A 24752-nucleotide genomic window follows, 5' to 3' on the forward strand; every position below is an offset into this window, starting at 1 on the left:
TCTCCCATCATAATCTATGAGTCTTTGCAGCAATGTAGTTCGCAATGGATACCGTTTGTTGGAGTAAGCACTAAGTGGGTAAGGAATTTCTCTCTCTGAAAAATACTATCATTCTTGAACATGCTATTGATTGATTTTGTGGGTATATCACCTGAAAACCCTCACAAGACTATAACTCATCCTTTTTGGGGAACTTAAAGGTTTAAAGCCTTGTTGCATATGGTAAATGCAATCGCGATGCCTGCGAAAGTGAGTTAGGATTTTATTTTTGTTATTAGGATGTGATTTTGATCACTTATCTATTTTTATCTTATTTGCTAAGAGACTAGCAAAAGGCTAGTTGGGAGTTGTGATAAGTGCTCAAAAAGTACAATTTAACCCTCGATTATGCCTCTTGTTTAGCCATCTTAGTGGACTAATAGTGTTTGTAAGTTATATTTTAAGATTCAGGTGAGAAAAGAGAGTTTTGTAGAATATTAGAGAAAAAGGGATAAAATGGAGCAATTTCGAGCATTAAGGGATCACATGGGAAGCCCGTGGACAATCATGGAGAAGGCCAAGGAATTGAAGCTATTAAAATATCGACTTGGACCTATTTTAAAGCCTATTTGGAAGCCCAAGGCCAAAGGATTCGTTTGCTTGGACCAAAACCATAAAAAAGAGGATAAAATGATAGAGCAGAAGAGACAAAATAGGCTTACACGTCTGGGACGCATGGATCGAGCGTCCAGACACATTGATCAAGTCTGGGATGCATGAATAGTGCATCCAAACGCATGAATCGACATTGTAGCCAATTCCTTCTCAGTTTTGGAGACGAAGTTGGACTCTAAAAGAAGTCTATTTGTATTAGGAAACAAATGACGGTTTGGAATGCTTCTAGAGCTCATTGTAACCCCTATAAATAGAGGACCTAAGTGCCTCATGTAAACTGCCAATTCACTTATAATCTTGTCTCCATAAGTTGAGGCAGAGAGAGATTAATAATAAAAGATCGGTTTTAACTAGCTGAGTCTTAATAAATTAGTCTTTCTAGTCTTATGTTCTTCGACTTTTCTTTTTCTCATTCTTCGTGTTCTTCCTTCTTTATAGAAGGCTAATCTTCTCCTTCAAGGGAGGAGATGAAGCCAGTGCTTAAGGTTTAATGATTCTTCTGGTTCATGGTGTTCTTCAATCAGGTTAGTTCTTTATGTTTTTAGTTATTAGTTCCATTGCCCACACCAGGGGATGGAAGTATAGAATAGGGTTTATGTTTTGCAATATTAATATCATGCTAGTATTCTTTACTTTTCTTCTAGTAGTATAGTTCTTTAGCGTTAGGGAAGTATTCTTTGTGTTGCCTTAGAAGGGGTAGCTCAGGGAGTGGCTGCCTAGGGGAAGTATTTTTTGTGTTTGCCTTAAGTGGTGATTCATTGAATGGCCGCCCTATTAGGAAGTACTCCTTGATGTTGCTCTTGGTAATATATTGAATGGCTGCCCGAGCTTACATAAAAGGAAAGAAGATATTAATAGCATAAACATAGGAACAACCTTAAGTAGAGTTAATTGTTAACGATGTTTCGTCCAAGAGGGCATCGGCACTTGCTCGATTGCCTAATTGTAGTCTACTTGTAAGAACAACCATGAAGCAGAAGGTCATAGATTAAAAGTATTGGTGGATTCTAATCTCTTGAATTCCCTCTCTTATAAATTCCCAATAGTTTAGTTAATTTTAGTTTAGTTTAGCATTAGAATCTAAATCTCTACAATATTAGTTTTTAATCCCTCAAACCTCCTTTCCAGTCCTGTCATTCATATAAACATACACTTAAAAGTGGAACGATACCCTACTCATCCTTTACTTATTGAGGGATTTTTTTTTTTTTTTTTTTTTTTGGAAAAAGCTAGGGGTTTAGGATGCCCCAACCTTTATTTGATCATGATCTCAAGTACAACTTACCCTCTTCATCCTCTTTGACCAAAACATGCAAACTTTGGTCTAAAGGGGGAATGAAATACAAAACACTATCATCTATAGAATCACTAAGCTTAGATAAATAATCTGCAGCCTGATTCCCTTCTCTATAAACATGTTCAAAGTCCACCAATTCAAACTCATCCATAATGCGCTTTATCTGGGCTAAGCTATTCCTCTCCGTCCAAGGTGGCTCCTCCTTCAAATTCAGAATACGTACAGCCCTCATGGAGTCAGAATGTACATGCAGTCGCTTTACTCCCAACTGGGCAGCTCCTTGTAGTCCTCTCATAACACCTAGCAGTTCCTGTCGAAGCACTAAAGGAGATGTGGACGATCCAGTAAACCCAAAGAGGACCCTGCCATCTGCGTTTCGCATTAGCCCACCATACCCTGCCTTGCCAAGTTTCAGCGACCCATCGGTATTTAGCACCGGTACCTGATCATTCGGCTTTGACCAGCGCACCCACTGTTCCTCAACTGGCTGGTAGTTTCCTTCTATGCCTAGTCTTTCCAGCAGCACCCGCAGTGCATAGCTCTCCTTTATAGACTGCAGTGTTTTGCCAAGATAAACTTTCATATCATTTAGAATCTGCATACTCAAGATACTCGGTAATCTTTTCCTGCCTTTCTTTAGGCGCCCGGTTCCTCTCATTCCAAATCGCATGGACATTTACAAGACGTGAAGGCCCGCAGAATTTCATTTTGCATTGAGTTCGCTCTGCATAGTCTCATTAAGAAGTACCACTCTTCATGCAATTTCTTCACCTGCCCAGACAAGCCCAAAGCTAGCTTTATCCTCTCCCAAACTTGCGTTGAGAACGCGCAGTCAAAAAAAAGATGCGAAGAACATTCCGCGTGACCAGTGCATAGGCAACAGCTCGATACATTTATGACTTTCTTGAACATAAGTCGATTTTGGGTAGGCAGGGATCTAGAGAAGAGCTGCCATACAATAAAAGAGTGTTTGGGCACCGATAACTTACCCCAAACAAGCTTGAACCATTTCACTTTTCCTCGAATATTCTTGAGCGAGAGATAAGCCGATGCAAGGGAGAAGCGACCAGTGCTTGTTGGAGTCCAGATGACTCGATCCTCTGTCAAAAAGCTGTTTACCTCCGATTCCATGATACACTTTTTCAGTTCGCAGCTTGGTAATTGACGAATGGTATTTGACCAACTCCCATTTTCAATAATCGATCCAACACAAGCATCATCAGGAATAGAAGTCGCTAGCAGTTCCTTAGCTTGGGCGTTGAAGATCAAAGGACCAGAACACCACGGATCATGCCAAAAGCTCGTTTTCAAACCATCAGCAATACTGTATCTCACACTCTTCCAGGCAGCCTCCCTGTGTCTAAGGATGCCTCTCCACACCCAGGAACAGTCATTGGGTTCTTTCATAGTCCATAAATGTCCCCCCCTTTATACGATGCTCCCATGTCCATTTCACCCACAAGCAATCATATTTCTTAGCAATCTTGACAACGAGCCCACGGTATGCCGCTTTATTCCAAGTTCTAGGATCTAGCAGCCCAAGCCCACCTTGGTCTTTGGCCACTCTCATGGTTTCATGACTCGCATGGTGCATCTTCCTCTCCATGGAAGGTGCAGCCCAGATAAACATGTTACATAGCTTTGCCACCTTATCCAGCACCGTTTTCGGCAAAACAAAGGTTTTCGCCCAATACGTTTGGAAAGAGGAGAGGACCGGTGAACAAAATTTTGCACCCTTCTGCTTTCGGCTAAGAGCTGCATTTTTCCAATTTGAAATTCTCCCCGTTATTTTCTCAATGAGTGGGAGGCATTCCTTAATACCCAATCTGGTGGCCGTGAGAGGTAAGCCGAGGTAGGAAGACTGGAGGAGTAACCAAGGAGATTTCTAGAACTTCTGCAAGTTGTAGCCCTTCTTCCTCAGACATACTACCCGTGAGGAGGGTAGTTTTTGCATTACTGAGTTGTAGCCCTGTTGCATTAGAAAATGCGGCCAAAATTTCTTTTATCGCCAGAAGAGACTCCATATCACCTTTACAGAAGAGCATAACATCATCGGCAAAACAAAGGTGCGAGATACCAATCTTTCTACACTTGGAGTGAGCATGGATAGACTTAGACCTCAGCCCTTTTTGCAGCATAGCACTTAACACCTCCATCACAAGAACAAAAAGATACGGAGAGACCGGGTCACCTTGCCTTAGCCCCGCTTTCCTTCAAAATATCCTTCGGTGTCCCATTAACTAGAGCGGAGTAAAGCGGAGATGAGAAACACATCTTGACCATTCGACAAACAACGGGGAACTTAAATCTCGTAGGATCACCAAGAGGGAATTCCGGCTTATAGAGTAAGTAGGCCTTTTTGATGTCGACTTTATTGCACACCTCTTTGGTCCTCTCTTCCAGCCATAACCTCGCAAAAGTTCATGAGCAAGCAACAAGTTATCCTGTATAGTCCTCCCAGGCACAAAAGCCGATTGTGCACAAGAAATCAAAGAAGAAATACATAATTTCATTCTGTTAGTGAGAACTTTAGATACACATTTGTAAATAATGTTGCAACATGCTATAGGTCTAAAAGACTCAACACTAGAAGACATTCTCTTCTTCGGAAGAAGACTAAGGATTGTGGAATTTATACCTCTAGGCATCTGCTTATGTTGGAAAATGTGCTGGATGGCTCTTATTACATCATTGCCAACAACATCCCAACACTTCTTGAAAAAGAAGGCGTTAAACCCATCAGGCCCCGGAGCTTTATTATCGTTCATATCAAAAAAAGCTTCTTTTATCTCTGCATCAGTGATAGGGGAAGCCAGCTGTAGACTTGTGCAATTATCCACTTCAGCGATACTAAGCTCATTCAAGACTGCACGGTCACAAAAAGCAGGTGAGGTGACGCCTAGAAGGTCCTTGTAGTACTCTATAAACGCATCTTTCACCTCCATCTGGCCTTCTCTGAGATATCCTTCCATGTCTTTTATACACCATACAACACTCCTAGACTTCTTCTCCTTTATTGCATTAAAGAAAAAAGCATTACATTTTTCCCCGAAACACAGCCACTCAATATTAGTCTTCTGATAAAGGTCCGCCTCCTCCATCTTGATCAAAAGACAAAGTTTGCGCCTTGTGGCACTCTCTTGGCAGCATAACGAAGAATCTAGAGGGTTCACCTGTAGTCTCACTTGAAGATGTCTCAGCTCTTCTCTAGTTTCCTCCACAAGCCTGTGGGCATCATAACAAAAGGAGCGAGCCCAGCCCTTGAGAACAGCCTTTAACGCTTTCAGCTTGCATGATAGCATGTACGGTGGGTTACCATGATCTTGGATGTTCCAACATTGAGCAAGGGTAGGTGCAAAATCCTCATGAAGTCGCCAAAAATTACAAAACCGAAAAGGTGGTCGACTTCTAATTTTATTCAGAAAAGACATCACTATTGGGTAGTGGTCAGAAAACTCCTGAGTTAGAAATTCCACGCTCGTAGCCAACTGTAAGGAAGCCCAGGAAGAGTTCACCAGACACCGATCTAGCTTTGACCATTTCCTGACTACCTCACCCCCATTGTTCCATGTATAGAAGCATCCTGTTGCGGTATGATCAAAAAGCCCCGAAGCATTTAAGCAATTTGCTAGTGGAGCTGTTTCCCTCTGGTGGACTGCCACATCCCCAATTCTTTCATGCGAGAAGAGAACATTATTCAGGTCCCCAATAACACACCACGGACCTTGAATGCCATGACTGAGAAACTTCAGCTCCTCCCAGAGGATCAATCTCTCTGCATTGTTATTACTAGCATATATAACTGTCAAGGTAAACTGGAAATCATATTGTAAGATAGAGACCTTTACGGTGAATAAATTGCGCCATCTCCAGCTCTTTTGTAATCTCCATAACTACCGGATTCCATACAATCCAAACTCGACCACTATCATCGCTTGCATAGTTATGCATACTTTCCCACGAAGGACAAACTATTCCAGATATAGCTAGGAATTTCTCTCGTTTTACCTTCGTTTCCAAAATTCCCATACAACTAATATTCTTATTTCTACTAAACAAATTTAGCTGTCTAGCTTTTGTGTGGTCATTTAACCCTCGCACATTCCAGCTACATACTCTTATCATAATGAGAATCAGTGAGCTTTTCTCTTTCCTTGCCCTCGGCCTCTCTGTTTACCTCTATTGCTAGAAACTGCCTGTGTTTGGTGTTGGTTGTCGTTTCTATTCTTCTTTTGGCTTCGAGTCTGTACTGACATAATAGCTGGTATAAGAGGAGGAGTCCTATCACCAAAAAGCTCCGATTATGCATCAGAAATGTCGTCCTCAAGGTCTTCGCCTGCTGCAAGGCATTCAAACATACCCCCTTCACTGATAAACTGTAGAGCAAGAGTGTTATCTGGTAGCAAGTGATGTAACGGCCTATCTTCATCCTCACTCTGTACCCTCACCACCTCGCAGCTCAGTTCTACCTCTTGTAGCCCAGCAGTACTACCACTACATTCAGAAACTCCTACCACCATCAATTGGTTATCCTGCCTTGTTTCACCCTGTGGAGTTGCACCTCTTTGGGTTTGATTAGCACCTTCATTGTGATTACTGACAGCCGCATTTACACCTGCAGTTAGGTCCACCACACCTACCTCTAACATTGGTCCAACAGCCTGAGTATCCACAACTGCTTCAGCCATAGCAGCATGCTGCTCAAGTTCCTCATTACTACATGAATTCGAAATCACTACAGCAGCTGTTCGCGATCCTGCTACTTCTTGGTTCTCTTGGTCAGTTTCGATATCAATCCCCTCTTGGCTGGGAGTAACTCCTCGTGTTCTTGTGACTCTTATGGTTTCTCCACCATTACGCGAAACTGCCCTTTGTCTCCAAATCCTAGTTTGTCTACCCGAGCATTGGTCTGCTGAGTGTCCAAATTTATTACAGGTTGTGCAGGACTTCGGTTGCCAAGGGTATTCCAGAGGTATAACAACCTCTCGGTTCCCTGCTTTCACTGTTATTACTTCCTTGTAATCATGGTTCACTGGGAACTCAATGCAGAATCTAGCAAAAGATAGTCTTTTCCTTTTAGCTGTTGCATCATCCATAAACATAGGTGTGCCACCCACTAAGCTTGCGAGGTACGAAAGTCCATCGAAAGTCCACATTTCTTTCGGGACATCCATCAGCTTTACCCATAGAGGAATGGAGGCCACCTTGTTCTTGTAGTTATCAACCTCCACTGTCCATGGCTTTACTACAAACACTCTGCCCGCAATAAAAAACGGACCTTCATCTAAAACCATTTGGCGATCCTCTGAGCTCGTAAAACTCATATAGAAAAGTTCTTTATCTGTAGTGATATCAAAGGACCCCTTCAATTTTCACTTTCTCTGCAACACTTCCTTTACCATCGGGAATGACAATCTTTTGTCCAGAAAATACCCAACCAAATACTCATCCCACTCCTTTTTACCTTGTTCCAGTAAATCCGACGGAAACTCAGCCACTCCATCAACATAGATCGGGGAGAAAGACTTAAAAGTTACTGTGGATTCAGAAGACCCAGACCGACCAAATAGGGACCTCCAGGACGTGGTTCGAGGGACAGCTTGCCCATTTGCACTGGTCGCAGAAGCCATGAGAACAAGCTAAGCTTAAAACTGTCCCAGGAGAAAGAGAACCAGCACTAAGAATTGCCTCAGCGAACTCACACTATAGATAGCGGAGGATTTTACCTTTAAGGCTAAAAGCTATAAACTTCCACTAATAAACTACCACTGTATAGCAATGGAGGATTTTACTATTAGTGGAAAGCAAAACCAGGAAAAACTAGATAAGAAACCTACGAAAGTTCAGTTTTTACTCTATTTTTGGTAAGAAAAGGAGCACCAGATCAAAGCAGCAACCTATGTAATCTCACAACCTATCGCACCAAACACTGTCCCCATGACCAAACCTACACTCTTTGAAAGTTTTTTTTTAATTGACCATGAGGGGAATTGAGCTGGTGACCACTGGGGAGCAAATCCAAGGCCGAACTAGCTATGCCATTCCTCATGGCTACTTATTGAGGGATAATTAGGTTTTGATACGCTTCTATTTGTTCAACGACCATCATCTATCTACATCATCCATACACCATCTAAACACACAAAAGGAGTGAGTGTCAGTGAAGGGTAATGAGAAGGGTCGGAATTTATAGGCAAAAATATGACTGTTTGTGGATATCTGACGGTTGGGCCTAGTGAATAATTCCAATGAAGATAATATTTGAAACAGTCTGTTGGTCCTAAAGAGTAGGTCCAATGCATAAAGGAATAACTAATATCTCTATATGATGAATACAATAATTTCTTAACGTAAATAATTTCTCATTTAATCCGTCTGGAAATACAAAATTATGAGAAATTAATAAATAGGCCGTTTTACATTACTTAGAAAAATAAAATGAAATACGTAAAGGAAAGAAATGACAGAGGCATTTTAGACTAAGAGAAACAAGCTGCTACTGTGAGTCCTCAGGGTTAGCTGATGAAGAACCCGGGTTCCGACGATGACGAGTACTACGAACTCCTGAGTGAGCTGACTGGTCATGTCTGTTGCCTAAGGACTGAATTATTCAGTCCTGAAATTGTTGTTGATTAGCGAGCATCATGCGCTGAAAACGGCCCTGACTATTACGCATCTCTTCCTGGCGAAGAAACATGTTGTGCATACCAGTGTTCATCTGTCTCAAAGCTTCCGTGGGAGTGCTGATTCGGCGCATGGTATTCTCATTAAAACAGTTGGGCGATGAAGGAGGAGGAGGAGGCACATTGCCATGCTCAATATTATCTTTTGCTATAGGTTCCCAGTGATCCATGACACAAGTCTCGAAAATCCTAAAATTTTTGAAGGACCTTGTTTGAATTAATGGAATAGCAGACTGGAACCCTAAATTAATCATAATCTGTGTAACAAGTACAGCAAGAGGAGCTGACCTGTTAGAAGCAGTCGTTAAGACATGGCCAAGGAAATGGACCATGCAAAAAGTTTCCTTCTTCTCCTGAAGGATCCACAGCAGATGCAAGAACGTTTTGTTGACGTCAGACGTCTTTGATGTACCGATTACGTTGTAGGCCAGTCATTGCGTGACTGCCAATTGGTTTTTTTGGAGGGAATGTTAGTACACGCATCTCGAGCCATCGTTGTATTCTCCCTCGAGTAGCGTGTCAAACATCAACTCCATTGTATTCAGATACTCCGATATCAATAGTGTCAAACTATCAAAGTTAATCGGAATATCCGTTATAATCAACAACATCTCCAACGTGAGTTCACGTTCCATCCCATCCGCCGTAATTCAAAATTCATTTCCCCGGAAACCACCATTTGTAAAATTTTAACACCAAATCTTCGGAGTAATGAGTCGGCACTTGGTGTAAGAGATACTCCCACTCCCTATTCACAATTTCCCCATCGAAAAAGGGATGAAACATGCTGGAATCATAGAGATTTTTAAAGTTTCTCTCAACTGTGATTCGTCGATTTCCAGCCATGGAGTGCTCGAATCGATTTTCTGAAAGTGTATATGGGTTAAGCGAAGTGAGGGGACGGAGTTGTATGAATAGGTTTGGAATTGGTGAAGAAGATCCCGCGTGTGCAAGTCAAATTTAGACCAGTGGTACCGCGTTCGTGAGGGTGTGTGAAGGGGAGCAAGATCCGGATTTTAGGGGGGAAGAAATGTGAGGGGCTGATGCGTGTTTTGTCTCGCGTGATGGGTTTTGTGGCTGGACACGTGATTTGGGTCGGGTGTGAAATTTTGGCCCAAGCCCAAATGAATTCTACAAATTCCCATTATGTCCCGAAATTTCAAACGCGGAATTTCGATTAGTTTCAACTCCAAATTAAACGAATGAGATGCCAAACTTATCAGCATTAAAAATTCCATCCAATGGAATATGAAGAAAGCACATTCAACCTTTTTTTTATTTTTTTTTATTTTTTATTTTTTATTTTTTTTTATTTACAAATGTACAAGGGGAGATGAATGTGTCAACAACACCAGACTTCAAGAAGAAAACCATTACAATAAAATCAGGCAACTGTCATGCCGGCTCTGGGGCGAACCCAATCCAACCAGACTGTGGCTTAACCTTTATGTTTTGGGGGCCTAGGGTTCAGGACGGTACCATCCCTGACCAATGTGCAATGGTCTAATAATAATATTACCCTTAGTACATATGGTATAGCCTCAAACTGTCCCGAACTACCATCAAATAGAAAACTATTTGGGTTGGCCTGGTGAAATCTATTGCCCGTGCGAACAAGGGAACATCCAATGTTGCACATCACGACTCTCTTTGTGCACAATGCTTAGTGCAAATGGAAAAATAAAAGACACGAGTATATACATGTGAGTCTTTTAACGTCAAATCCTCAAGACGAATCCCAACCTGTGGGAGCAAAGGGTCGTCGACAAAGTTTATCCTGCTGAGCTGGTGTCAGACAAAAATATACCTTATATCGGCTCATATCGGATAGTAATTCAAGACCTGGACAGAAAGGTGTTTGACAATTCATACACCACCCCATCCTTCGCGTACGTCGCTTTCGAGCAAAAGTACTGCGACCATTGCCTATTCGAGATGGGTGAGATTTACACCAAATGATGAGTTGGAGTTCGCAAGGAAGAGAATAGAAAAGGGAAGAGAAGGAAGGATGTGAAATTTTTGGTACCCATTGTTTACCAGAAAGCACGTTTGCTCGATTATCAGAAGACATTTATACTCAATTCTGAAATAGAGTTTTTGTGGACTCAGGTTCTGGCGCTTGCAAGCACACACTCTAGGAGATTTGAGAGAAGAAAATAGAAGAGGGCCTGGCTACCATAATGGCGTACTTTCCCTATTTTAAACACCTAGAAGGAAGTACACCAGCGAATCTTTTAGTCTTTGTAGACTGGATCTTTGAGAAGAGTCTTTTTGACATCGGGAGAGCGCAACTCATGATAATGTTTAAGGTGTTGGCCATTTACTTAAAATTCACTGTCATCATTTAAATTTTTTAAAGATATAGCCTCATAAGGGGTGACAGCAGAGACAGTGAAAGGACCAGACCATCGAGTTTTTAATTTTCCTGGAAAAATGTGTAATCTCGAGTTGTACAACAAAACTTTTTGACCAATTATAGAGTCATCATGGTAGGTTTAAGTTCATGAAGACCTAGTTGTTTGAATAAGTAATAAGGAAGTAAGTTCACACTCACTCCTAGGTCTAGTAATGCAGTGGCCGTATATTTGTCACCTAACGTGCATGGAACTGTTGGTCTACCAGGGTCCTTGTATTTAACTATACCATTGTATTCGGTAATTGACGGAAACTGTTCGGTAAGGAATGCTTGTTGAGGAACATTTGTTATCCTTTTTGTGGTGCACATATCTTTCAGAAATTTTGCATGTTTTGACAATTGTTTTAGGGCATCGAGAAAGGGTAAGTTGATTGTCAAATTCTTAAAAGTTTTTCGAATTTCATCAAAATTTTCATCAGGTTTATTCTTTGGCAAACGGGCGGGAAATGGTACCTTAGGGCGGAATTTGGCATAAGGATCCGCTCTCTCATTTCCCAATTTTTGAGTTGGTGACTTTGATGAACTCAGTGGTTCCACTGTTGGTTCATTATCGGGAGCAGATTCATTGGAATCTCCGGTTACTTTTGTTTGATCATCTAGCATACGGATTTGATTGTCAACGGTTTTGCCAGAACGAATAGTAGTTATTGCACTCACCTCACCTTGGTTTGGAGCATTTGTACTAGGTGCATTGGTGACTTCACGGGCAGTGTTCACTGTCTTAGGGTTTGGAACTGCTTGGCCGGGAAATACACCTTTCTGACTCTTTTCTTGCACTAATTGTTGAAGTGATTGTTGGATAGACGCTAGGATTTGGGATTGTTGGTTCATGTAAGCGAAGAAAGTCTCACTTGTCCTATCGTTAGCGAGAGGCATAGGTTGTGCAACAGGGACGAGTTCACGATTATTGCTGAGAAGTGGTTGATTATAGCCAAAATTTGGATTGGCTGGAATAAGGCTGCGGTTGTTTTGATAGTTAGCATTGGAATTACTTTGAAACGGATTTTGACTTTGTTGGTATTGCTGATTATTTCCTTGGCAGTATGGAATAAAATTGTTGATTGGTCGAATAGGTGGATTGGCAAAACCTGGAGGAGCCATTTGTTGGTTATTCGGGCACCAAGAGAAATTCAGATGTTGTCTCCAAGGTGCATTAGGAATGTTGAATGCACATGCCTCCTCCGATGTTTGAGTAGGGGGCATATAACAAGGGATAATACACATCAGGATGGTTATGACTAAGACAAAGAACACATGGGGCGGTGTTAACGTTCATGACCTGTTGTGGGAGTTTATCGTTACCTTGAACTGCAAGAGCATCTACTTTTTTAGTGAGGGATTCTATCAGATTTTTTAATTCGGGATCAGTTTTTACCTCAAAAATAGATGTAGCTTTTGTAACAGTATCCTTAGATGACCTAGAAGAATCAGTGTTACCCCAATGTGTACCTCTTTTCGCTTGTTTTTCAAGAAACGTATATGCTTCAGTAGCTCCTTTGTCCATGAAGCAACCGCCGTTCATTATGTCAAGAGTTTCTTTTTGATGATCTGATAGGCCATTAAAGAATGAATGGATAAGGACAGCGGTGTCAAGCTGATGATGAGGACATTCTAAAAGAAGATCTGTAAATCGACTCCATGCTTCTATAAAGGATTCATGAGGATTTGACGAAAGAATTGGATTTTCTTAAGCATTTCAGTAGTTTTCTTTTGAGTGTAAAATTGTAGTATGAAAGCTTGGACAAGTTTATTCTATGTTTCTATGGATTGTGGTTGTTGTCCTGCTAGCCAAACTGACGCTTTATCCGCTAAAGTGAATGGAAACAGCCGAAGCAAGAGTTGCTCCTTAGAGACGGCTGGATGGTGAAATGTTGTGGCCACTTGCTGAATCCTACGGAGGTGATTGTACGGTTTTTCATGATCCAAACCATGATAAACAGGTAACAAACTAAAAACATTGGGCAAAATTTGAAAATTACCGACAATATCCTCGAGTTTGATGCAGGAAGAAGGTCCTTCCTCTAATGCTGTATAGAAGTCCGAAAGGGGCTTCTCAGCTGGTAGATTTTCGTCAGCCATAATGAATGAAGGGAATGGTGACAAGGAATCTTGTTGATTTGGATTAATAGATGAAAAACTTTGTGGAGGTGAGAATTTACGCAAATGCTTATCGTATTTTCTCCTACGATAAGTATGTTCAAATTCTTTAGTAGAACCAGACCTTAATCTCATGCAAGCATAAAATTAGATCTAATTGATAGAAGGAACTTATTATTACTTGAATTTTATGATTATCTCTAAGCATTAGAGTTGAACAACGTAGGCCTAAGCTGCTGCTAACGTAGCAGTACAGCTAAGAATACGTGTACATAAACCAACAGCCAGGTTACAAGAAAGATATATAATGGAGGATTTTCGACTCATACGTATAGACTTGAAGTCTAATCATGCAAATATAATGTACTCATACATTACTAGATACAGTAGCATGTGAAGATACCCTACTCATACGTATAGCAATACGAATAGGTAAGGTTGTATCATCAATAAATACTTCGATACGTACAGACAAATACACATCAGTAATATGTATATGTAGGCAAATAGGAAGATATATATTACGTATATGTATATCTACACTAACAGGCAAGTTGTAAGTACTCATTCGCATCTAGATACAGTAGCATGTGAAGATATTATACGTCCGCGCAGATATACTAATAGGCAAAGACATAATAGATACGTAAAAAATAAACATGCAACGTATTATACATAGACTAATATCCGACTCTTGTTTTGCATAATAATTCGATTTCGTTAATACTCATTGAGATTGCGATTGTCATATAGAGAGTAGCTTCACCCCGTAGGGTTTAGAAACAACTTACCCAACTCAGATTTAAACCCTCGTTGGAATTTTCTCCTCTTTCATGACAAAATCGACTTATTAAACAAGATAGTTTAATTATACATAGATAAATACTAAACATTCAACAACGGCTACTTATACGTATAGATAAATATATCCATGCAAAATAGTACCACATGTATGTATATATACATTAATATGCAATTCATAACCACTTAACCACATATATATATATATATATATATATATATATATATATATATATTCACAGGGTATTGACATGATTCATACATATTATTAACCTAATATGCAAAAGATAGTCCATTCATTACGACATAATAACTATGTACATGTGAATCATGTAAAAATACTATAAAATTTGGAACCTGCAACGTCTCGCAAAGCCGCCAAAGAAATGGTAGCGGGCCGAATCTGATATCAGCGATTGACAAGACTTGATAATCCGATCTGAGATGGTTCAAATTTTGGCATTAGTCTTACAGCAGTGTATAGATGATTTTCAAGGTCCTAACTTTTGGCTCCTGCAAGTGCCACGAAAAATCCGATATGGGGTCAGATCCAAAACGCGGGAAAAGTTCGAAACAAGAAAAACGAAGAAAAACAGGAAAATGAAATGAATGAAAGGATGAGAGTGGGGGGTTTCTCCTTGGAGCAATTCCAGTTTGCAAGCACAGGTCCTTGGTTCGTTAGAATGGCAGCAGCGCCATTTGATATCTTTCACTTTGTGGTAATAAGATGGATTATTGCTTTCATTTGGTGTAGACTCAAGTCCTTACTCACGTCTTCTTGCGTTTTGCTCGAGTAGAGATTCGAACCAACCTATATTCTAGGACATACAATTTTCTTCTGCTCTAAGTAGGGAAACTAGTGAGTAAGATTCATTTAGATTGCTAACTAAGTTTAGTTTTGTTATTTAAATCCTAACGGACGCTTAAACATGGGAAATACAGCGAGAACGGTAAAAATCTAAGATTTTTCCTAAGATATTAAAAGAGAAAGAAAAGGTGGAAGACCATTCTACTCATGCAAGGTCTTATTAACTTCTCTTAAAATTGGATTACTACCTTCTTTAAGCTATTTAGGGTTCATTATCAAACCCGAACCGGCTTGAGCGTCGATCCCTAGCGAAATGGACTCATATCTAAGTCCAATTCCCTAGCATAAGAAGTTGAACTGGAATTTCATCTCTGAAACTCCATCTCAACTCCTGGACTCACACAACATATTCCTGTCAAGTATGGAAACAAGGAGTTAAATAAGACTCGCGCACCCAGCTATCTCAGGCATAAAAAGGGAGGCGCACACGAGTCCTTCTTCACTTCCAGGCCTCAAATTTGGCTGGACACTACCATTTTGGGATAGTGTGTTTACATGTGTCCTTAAGTCTGGGCAGTGAATCCTACTTCTAAAAAATTTATATGAATCCTCTCATGAGCTTCATTAATCCTCCACCTTAGAGGATTTTAGCTCATGATCCTTGGATTGTTTGAAGGCTACAAGGTATATGATAAGAGCCCAAAACTGTAGTTTTAACCCTGTAACAGTCATACTTTTAGACCAATTATGTGAGTAATAATTAAGAGTTAACACTGATTACGTGTTTTTATGCATTCCAGGTTTCAAAGTCCATTATGTGCAGAAATGTACCACTTTAGCGACATAAAGGAGCAAAGGTCGGTTACTAAGGAGTTCCGTGATTAAAGGCCAAGATTCAAGAAGACAAAGCCTTCCTAAAGCCCAATCAAAAGCTGAAAAGTCGACACGGGCAGAAATAGCGCACAAGTCAGCAGAACTTCCGAAGGCCGTATCTTTGGACTCAGACCTCGGAATGAGGCCTACCTTATGTCAAAACGACCAGCTCGGAAAGATCTTTCCAATGGTCCAAGCCTTGACCCAATCAGAGGAGCATAAGTGGATGAAAAGTCTATTGAAGCCAACTGCAGCTGAAGAGGCCTTTTTAGACTGAAAGAATTGGGTTTTGGGCCTGATTCTCTGGCCCAAAACATGGCTCCAAGCCCATGCACGTTTTTTGGATCTGGAAGTATAAAAACCAAAGCTTAGATCTTGGTTAATGGTAGCTAGTTAGACCTAAAACAATATAGATAAATTCTAGATCTAGTTTTATTAATTAAATTAAGTTTAGTTCCATTTTCAATTCTTGTTTTAGATTAAGTCTTTGAATCATTGTTCTTGATTAATTAGATAAATAAAAATAGTTATTTTATCAATTTCGAATTGTGTTATTTCAATCTATTAGATCTAGTTTTAATTATTGTTGGTTACCCTTTCTTAGTTGTTAATTAGAATTTAATCATTGTTTAGTTTAGATTAGTAAATTTCGAATCTTGATAATATGTTTAGTTTAGATTCATATGGGAATGATTGCGGAATGATTCAAGGCTAAAACCTCCATTAGAGGGGTTGATGAAGCCTTGATGAAAACTTAGTGGTATAGTGTAGAAGCATTGTAGAGTTTATTCCAATCTAGAAGGTCGTGATTCGCCATGAGAATGGGTGGACGACCTCACATGCTAGTTAGTATTTGGTAGAAATGTCATGAACACTAGGGATTAGAACTCGAAATTCTTGCCGTAAGAACGTGAGAATCGAGATACAAGAGTCTATGCTAGGTTATTAAGTTGGATTCGAGGTGGATTCAATTCCCCTCTAATCCTTTATCTAGATTCAAAAACAATCATATTTCCATAGCATTCGTAGTTAAATTCACACAATCAATTTCATATGGGTATCGTAGTATAACACACCTTCGTAAAGCTCTCATTGACTTAAGACTGATTAATTAGATTAGAAAACAATTCCATGCTAGAGCACTAGGAGTGGAACGAATTTGTTACTCCACTCTATCTCGATAGAATTGAGAGAAGAAAACTTTGATAAATATAGACGCATAAATAGTTTTAGTTTACTTACATTTTAAGTTCATCGTTCATTTCGTAGGTAGACTATTCAATTTTATGTTTATCAAATGGCGTCGCTGCCATCTTAGTTGCACTTTAGCATTGTTTTTATAGTAGAATTAGTCATTTTAAGTCCCATTAAACCCACCCACCCTTGTTTGATTCATACTGTGGTTGTCCATTTCAGAGTTGAAAAATTCGAGTCGAAATTAATCGCGATCGGCGCTGTAAAGGAGCGCACCTGCGCCCTATAGTCTGGATCACGAGCACGCCAAGACCTCCCCTTGAGCGACCCCCTTACTTTACCATGGACCACGAAAGTGCGACCCACCCCTAACCGAAGCGACCATACGACTTACTGGACCTAGGAGCGACACGCGCTTCTAGGCGGCGACTCGCGCCCTAAGCATAATTTTGCGGATTTCTACAGGTTTGTTTCGAACTTCGATTTTTTAAGTTTTTCAGTGTTCTAACTTGTTATTTACACTGAACACGCATAAACAAGACGCTATTCATAAGCGAAGGAAGGACGCTATCAGGTATTCCTTTCTTCCATACCTCGCATCTCCAGTTAGAGGTTCATACTAATATATAAAGATTGTTTGGATTGTTTTCGTGTTTAGACTTAGACTTCCATGAGATTAAGGTCTGGTCGGAGAAAAACACCGAACGTAATTAACCATCAATATCAACAAACAAATCTATCGAGTATACCAATCACTACACCTCTAATTACTATCCCACCAACCATACCTGACATAATGGCTAAAGAAAGAGAGACTCCTCTCTCCGACTTCTACAAAGCTTTGAGCGATAGCCCTAAATCTTGCATCGTTCTAGCAGACCCAGTGGGGGATTTTCGAATCCCCCCAAACATATTTAATTTGTTACCCATTTTCCATGGTTTAGGCCATGAAAAACCTTACCAACACATACGTAGGATTGAACAAGTCCTTACAACATTCCATCATCCTACGGTTGGTGCGGAACAAATTAAACTGAGGGTATTTCCCTTCACCTTAGCCCGATAAAGGCGTCTTGGTTAAGCGCCCAAAGCCTAACTCTGTGGACTCGTGGGCTAAACTTGTTCAAACTATTTATGGAACATTTTTACACACCCCTAAAGACGGATGAGATGCTTTCCAAGATTCATTTCTTCCACGTAACCCTCATGAATCATTTTTCGAGGCTTGGAATCGTTTTCATCGATCCGCTTATAGAGTGTCCACACCATAATCTAGCAAAAGACACGTTAGTTCGTGCCTTTTTCAAAGGACTTCAACATCACCATAAAGAAGTCCTTGACATAATGAATGGGGGTAGTTTCCTAAGTAAAGAAGCACCGAGGAGGCTTACAAATTTTTAGAAGAACAAACTAAACGCAATAACAATTGGGGGAGTGATGATATTCCCCGCCTCGCTAGTTCTTCTTCAACAGATTAAGGCAGCCCGGTATGTTTGAGATGAAACCCGATCCAGAACTTAAAAATTTAATCGAATCTCTAACTAAAAAGGTCGAGGCTATTTCTATTCAACAAAAGCTTATCCCCGTCATGAATGTCAACTCCAACCCATGTAATTTCTGTTTGAGTCCTGAGCACCCTGACTCCTATTGTCCTCTCGCCTATGAACAACAACAATTAGAGCAAGATAATGTTTGCTCCATTAATAACTATCATATTCCTAATGCCCCATGGAGACAACATCCCAACTTTAGTTGGTGAAACAATCAACAAGTTACAACTCCAGGGTTTAATAACCAAAATGTTAGGCAAGCAAACAACTATAATCAAGCTCCACCTAGGCAAGGACAGAGACAAGGTCAGGGAAATTATAATAATTATAATAACCAAGCGCAACCACAACAAGGTGTAGCACAAGGTCAGAATAATTATAATAGTTATAATACCAATAGAGGTCTCGTTCCGGTTAACAATAGTAACTATCAAAACCCACCCATAAATAATCAACGTGAGATAGTTTCAGTCGCACCACCTGTGACTACTACACCTACACAACCGGACCGTATCGACGGCCTTTATACAAAGTTACCCAACAACTTTTCCAATCAATGACTCAATCAAACCAATGCGGATCTTACAATCCATAAATCGGGGCATACAACAGGTTAGCCCAAGAGAAAGCCCAACCAAAAGGCGTTTCGGGACAAGCGATACCAAACCCTAAAACAACAAACACAGCCTTTGAGGTAAACGGTAATACTAGTACGGAAACGACAATAGTAGGTGACCTAAATGCCATCACCACTCTCCGCTCTGGAAGAGTGGTTGATAACAAAGTAACTATGCCTATACTTACTCCATCAGTACTCCCTACACCAGATATCGACCTAGATACCGAAGTAGAAACTGAAGAGCCTACCACTATAGAAGTACCAGTTAAACCACAACCTAAGAAACAGAAAGCCAAGGTTACACATCAAGTTGAGCCATACGCTAAATATAGAACTAAACCACCGTTCCCTCAAAAATTAGCCATGCTAACCAGGGATACAAACTTTGAGGAGATTAGGAACGTTTTCAAGAATCTAACGATAAACCTTCCTTTTCTCGAAGCTATTAAAAAGCTCCCTAACCACGCTAAGTTTCTTAAAGAGTTGTGCACTACTAGGCGTAAGACCAACATACCTAAAGACGCCTTTTTAACTGAACAGTTTCCAACTTTATCCGAAAATAATGGAATCGTTAAGTACAAGGACCCCGGGTCGTCCCTATCGTAAAATGCACCTTAGGAGATTCCTACCACGACGACCGCTTTATTAGACTGGGGAAAGTGTTAACTTACTCCCGTATTACTTGTATAAACAAATAGGGTCTACTGAGAAATGCAACCTACAAAAATAACGTTGCAATTAGCGGGGACAGTCAATTAAGTATCCTAAGGGTGTAGTGGAAAACGTGCTTGTTAAGGTTCAGGATTTCTACTATCCTGCTGATTTTGTTATCCTCGATACAGAAGTCGCTAATGACTCTGTACCGATCATCTTAGGACGCCCCTTCTTAGCAACTGCCAACGCACTTATAAATTGTCGCGATGGTAAGATGTCCTTATCTTTTGGCCATCTTATAGTTGAGGTTAATGTTTTTAAAATGATGAAATAGTTACTGGATTCATCTATAGATGGGGAGGTTAGCATGATCGAGAGCTTAGCTCAAGATTATTTTAACAACACGTTTCCTGAAAATAATATGTACAAATTCCTTTCTTTTGGAAAGTCGATTTTGTAAATGACTCCTACTTAGAGGAAGTCAACACCATCCTTGAGTCCACCCGATTGTAGACACTTCGGGTTGCTCCATTATATTGAGTATGAAGACTTGCTACCTAAGCAAGTATTCATTATGCAAAATGAGGACCCCGACGAAACATCTATTGATTTTCCTTCCACCCCAGTGCTTAAACCCCTTCCCCCAGAGTTAAAATATATTCAACTCGATCCGGATGGTAGTCATCCGGTAATTATATCTTCTCTGTTATCTAAGAATGAAGAGACAAGTTTAATCCGGGTGATTAAGGAACATCGGTCTGCGATTGGTTGGTCCCTAGCCGACATTAAGGGAATTGACCCTAATATTTGCACTCATCGTATCCATTTGGAGGATAACGCGAAGACTTCTCATGAACCTCAAAGATCGCTTTGAACCCGACCATGAAAGAGGTGGTTAGGGAAGAAGTCTTTACGATTACTCGATCGCGGTATCATATACCCCATCTCTGATAGCGAATGGGTAAGCCCCATTCATGTAGTCCCAAAGAAATCTGGAGTTACCATGGTACGAAATGGGAAGGGTGACTATGTTGTCACACAAGGCCCTATGAAATGGAGGATCTGTATTGATTACAGACGTTTAAATGCTATGATGACGAAAGGATCACTTTCCTTTACCGTTTATAGATCAAATGCTCGAACGCCTAGCTGGTCATGCTTTTTATTGTTTTCTGGATGGCTACTCAGGCTATTTTCAGATTATTATTGATATTGATGACCAAGAAAAGACTACCTTCACATGTCCCTTTAGAACGTATGCCTATAAACGAATGCCTTTTGGCCTTTGTAATGCTCTGGAACCTTCCAAATGTGTATGCTTCATATATTTAGTGACATGGTAGAGCTTTATGGAAGTTTTCATGGATGATTTTTCTATCTATGGAGATTCCTTCACGATTTGTTTGTCTAACCCTGTCTAAGGTTTTGACAAGGTGTGAAGAAAGAGCCTCATTTTAAATTGGGAAAAGTGTCATTTCATGGTGAAAAAGGGCATAGTACTAAGTCATATTGTATCTAGTGATGGCATCAAGTAGATAAGGCCAAACTAGATAAGATAGCGACTCTACCTAAACCCGCGGTTGTCCGTGATATTAGAGCCTTTCTAGGCCATACAGGTTTTTATAGGCGATTTATTAAAGACTTCTCGAAAATAGCTAGACCTTTAACTAATCTGCTTTTGAAAGATGCAATCTTTGATTTTAATTTTAACTGTAAGCAGGCTTTTGAAACTTTAAAAGCCGCCCTAACCTCTACACCAATTATACAGCCTCCCGATTGGTCTAAACCTTTCGAACTCATGTGTGATGCTAGTGACTATGCAGTTGGTGCGGTCTTGGGACAAAAACTAGATAATAAGTCCACTGTTATTTATTATGCTAGTAAAACATTAAACGATGCTCAACGAAATTATTCAACTACCGAAAAAGAATTCTTAGCCGTCATTTATGCTTTAGATAAGTTTCGTCCTTATTTGGTTGGTTCTAAAACCTTAGTTTACACGGACCATGTAGCCCTTAAGTACCTTCTTGCGAAGAAGGATGCTAAGCAGAGATTAATCCGATGGATCCTTCTCCTGCAAGAGTTCACATTAGAAATAAAGGACAAAAGAGGGGTCGAAAACGTAGTTGCCGACCACCTATCTAGACTCACAAATGACGATCAGACTGATTCTGAGTCCATACCGGACTCTTTTCCTGATGAGCATCTGTATGCCATTTTTTCAGCACCATGGTATGCCGACATTATAAATTATTTAGCGGCTGATGTTATGCCTTATAATTGGTCAAGAAATGAACGTAAGAAGTTTTTTGGCCGAGTTAAGTTATACTCTTGGGATGAGCCCTACCTTTTTAAGTATTGTGCGGATCGATTATTCGTCGTTGTATTCCCGGTGGGAATATAATGAAGTTCTATCGTTCGCCATGACAAAAGTGTGGTGGCCATTTTAGTGGGATGAAAACAGCCGCTAAAGTTCTTCAATGTGGATTTTATTGGCCTACCCTTTTAAGGATGCCCAAGTGCATTGCAAGACGTGTATTCGTTGCCAACAACTTGGGCGAATCACGAAGCGTAATATGATGCCATTAAATCCAATCTTGATAGTAGAAATTTTTGACGTTTGGGGCATTGATTTCATGGGTCCTTTCCCAGTTTCCCACGGTTTCATTTATATTCTAGTTGTCGTGGACTACATGTCTAAATGGATAGAGGCCCTAGCTTGCCGTAGCAATGACCATAAGACCGTTGTATTTTTTATTAAAGAATATATTTTCTGTCGGTTTGGCATTCCTAAAGCCATCATTAGTGATGGTGGAACACATTTTTGCAACAGAGTTGTTGCATCCCTAGTGAAAAAGTTTGGAGTTACACACAAAGTAGCAACTCCTTATCATCCACAAACTAGCGGACAAGTAGAAGTTTCTAATAGGGAAATCAAAAAGATTTTAGAAATAACTGTAAACCCTGATAGGAAAGACTGGTCAAAGCGTCTATCGGATGCCTTATGGGCGTATAGAACTGCTTTCAAAACTCCTATAGGTATGTCTCCCTTTAGACTTGTATTTGGGAAACCATGTCATTTGCTCATTGAATTAGAGCACCGCGTGCTCGTGGCTATAAAAGCCTTAACTTTAATATTGATGAGGCAGGTGTCAAACGCAAGTTGCAATTGAATGAGCTTGAAGAAATCCGTGGCGATTAAATGCGATCTCATGAAGGATTATAAAGCTAACATGAAACGTGTTCATGATAAGCATATCTTGCACAAAGAGTTTGTGGTCGGTCAAAAAGTTTTTGCTTTACAACTCCCCGCCTACATTTTTTCAGTGCAAACTAAAACCCGTTGGTCCGCGGCCTTTTCTCGTTATCAAGTCACCCCTTTACGGGCAATCACCTTGGTAAATCCAAATGACAACAGTACCTTTCAAGTTAATGGTCAACGGTTAAAACATTTTCACGAACTTCGTCCCCGATGTAGAGGGAAGTCCTTTTACAGGACCCCTCTCTACATGAGGATCGACCTTGTCATTTGGTGTACTTCCTTTCACTCCCATATAGTGGTAAGTGCACCATTCAGGTAACCGGGCCCTCCCTATGGAGTGTGTGGCTGTAAGTACCGGATCCTAAGTCCACGCTTCACATAATTCACGTTTTCCACTTTTGCATGTTTTCTCGGTTTTTGAGTCATGTTCCTCTATGGGGTGAATTATGTGTTTATTGTTTTTTCGTTTTTCTTATAATATACTAATAAAAAATAAAATAAAATTAAAATTCTTAAAATCATAGAAATAGCAATCCAACAAGTCTTGGGAATCTGACTTTAAACGACCCACGTTGTAAACAAATTTTGTGTTTAAAAACTTGTTTGGGGGTGGGCAGTCGATCTTTCCATCGGGATTGCTCGAACTTTCCATTGGTTTTGCTTAGGCCCATTACTTGTAGTTCAATTGGGTTGACGTAATCTAAACTTAGATTTCCTTCGGTCGCATAACTTACGTCACACACGCACTCCGAGGCGTTCTTCCACCCTCTTATACGTCACCCATGGTTGGAATTGAGTGTTTTATGGATCATTGGACTGGAAATTCTCTACTGATCATTTCCATAACTCATTCGCCAAAATTGGGCCAGCAACGAAGCGGCAAATTGAATTTGAAATTGCGCGAAAAACCAGAAAATTTCGGAATTCAAATTGGGCTTGGGCCCAAACCAAGACGCCATTAACGTCGCGGCCTCCTTCCTTCCCAAACCGCACGCACAGTGTTTCCAGTTCAATACCGCCGGTTACCTATTTTAGATCAAACCTTGAAACCAAAATAAAAAAATAAAATAGAGAGAGAGAAGAAAACCTAACTACACCCACACCAAGATAATTCAATCCAACCTAAAATCTTCTCTAAACCACCAACCCAACTCCGAAAAACAGCCACCATTTAAAGTCTCCACCACCTCCACCACCGCCACCAACGTTGTTTTAGTTGTTTTTCTTCAAACTCGCCTCCCCCACAGTCTACAAAACCATTAGTTGTCTAACAAAACTTCAATGGCGCTACGACGTAGAATTTTGCCGGAACACGCGTTTGCCTACGACAGTTTAGCACCATTTTACGACGCGGAGATGATTAAGAGGCATTGGAACGGACTGTGATACTCGACTGAGGAGTTCTATCACTATGAATTGGTAGAACAGTTTTATAAAAAGCGAGAATTGGAAGGGGATAGGATTTTCATAAAGTTAGGAGGAACAAGGAGAGAAGTAACGAGACAGTTGTTAGCTGAACTGTTAGGAATTACGCTTGAAAGCAACCTAGTAACAACAATTCAGGAATCCCAGTATACTGGAGTCCCTGCTTTGATGAAGGATACTGTCGTGGAGGGTGAATACAATCCGACATCCCATTGCATCCGCCAGACCACCCTGAGAACCAATCAACTGGCTGTAGCTCAGTGGATTGGTAGGAACGTCCTCGGGAAAGACAAAGTCGATTGATATCGCCCGCAATGTCCGTGACGTTCTCTGGATTTTGCAAACAAAGAAGTATAATTTCTACATCCTCGATTTAATGTTTAATGTGATTCGAGGAGTCGGGAAGAGCTTGGCGCCTC

The 24752-nt window shown here is 40.4% G+C and overlaps 1 protein-coding gene across 1 annotated transcript; it reads right to left on the reverse strand.

Annotated features, from left to right (window-relative positions):
• Positions 1-2535: 2535 nt before the first annotated feature.
• LOC147486445 (uncharacterized) lies at positions 2536-3358 on the reverse strand. Its single transcript, XM_086573738.1, has 2 exons — positions 2941-3358; positions 2536-2675 (listed from the first exon to the last, which is right to left on the reverse strand). The coding sequence occupies exons 1-2, from the start codon at positions 3356-3358 to the stop codon at positions 2536-2538; spliced, it is 558 nt and encodes a 185-aa protein (XP_086429864.1).
• Between the last annotated feature and the right edge of the window lie 21394 nt (positions 3359-24752).

The sequence above is a fragment of the Coptis chinensis genome, chromosome 7, assembly GCF_015680905.1.
Source record: "Coptis chinensis isolate HL-2020 chromosome 7, ASM1568090v1, whole genome shotgun sequence".
NCBI lineage: Eukaryota > Viridiplantae > Streptophyta > Magnoliopsida > Ranunculales > Ranunculaceae > Coptis > Coptis chinensis.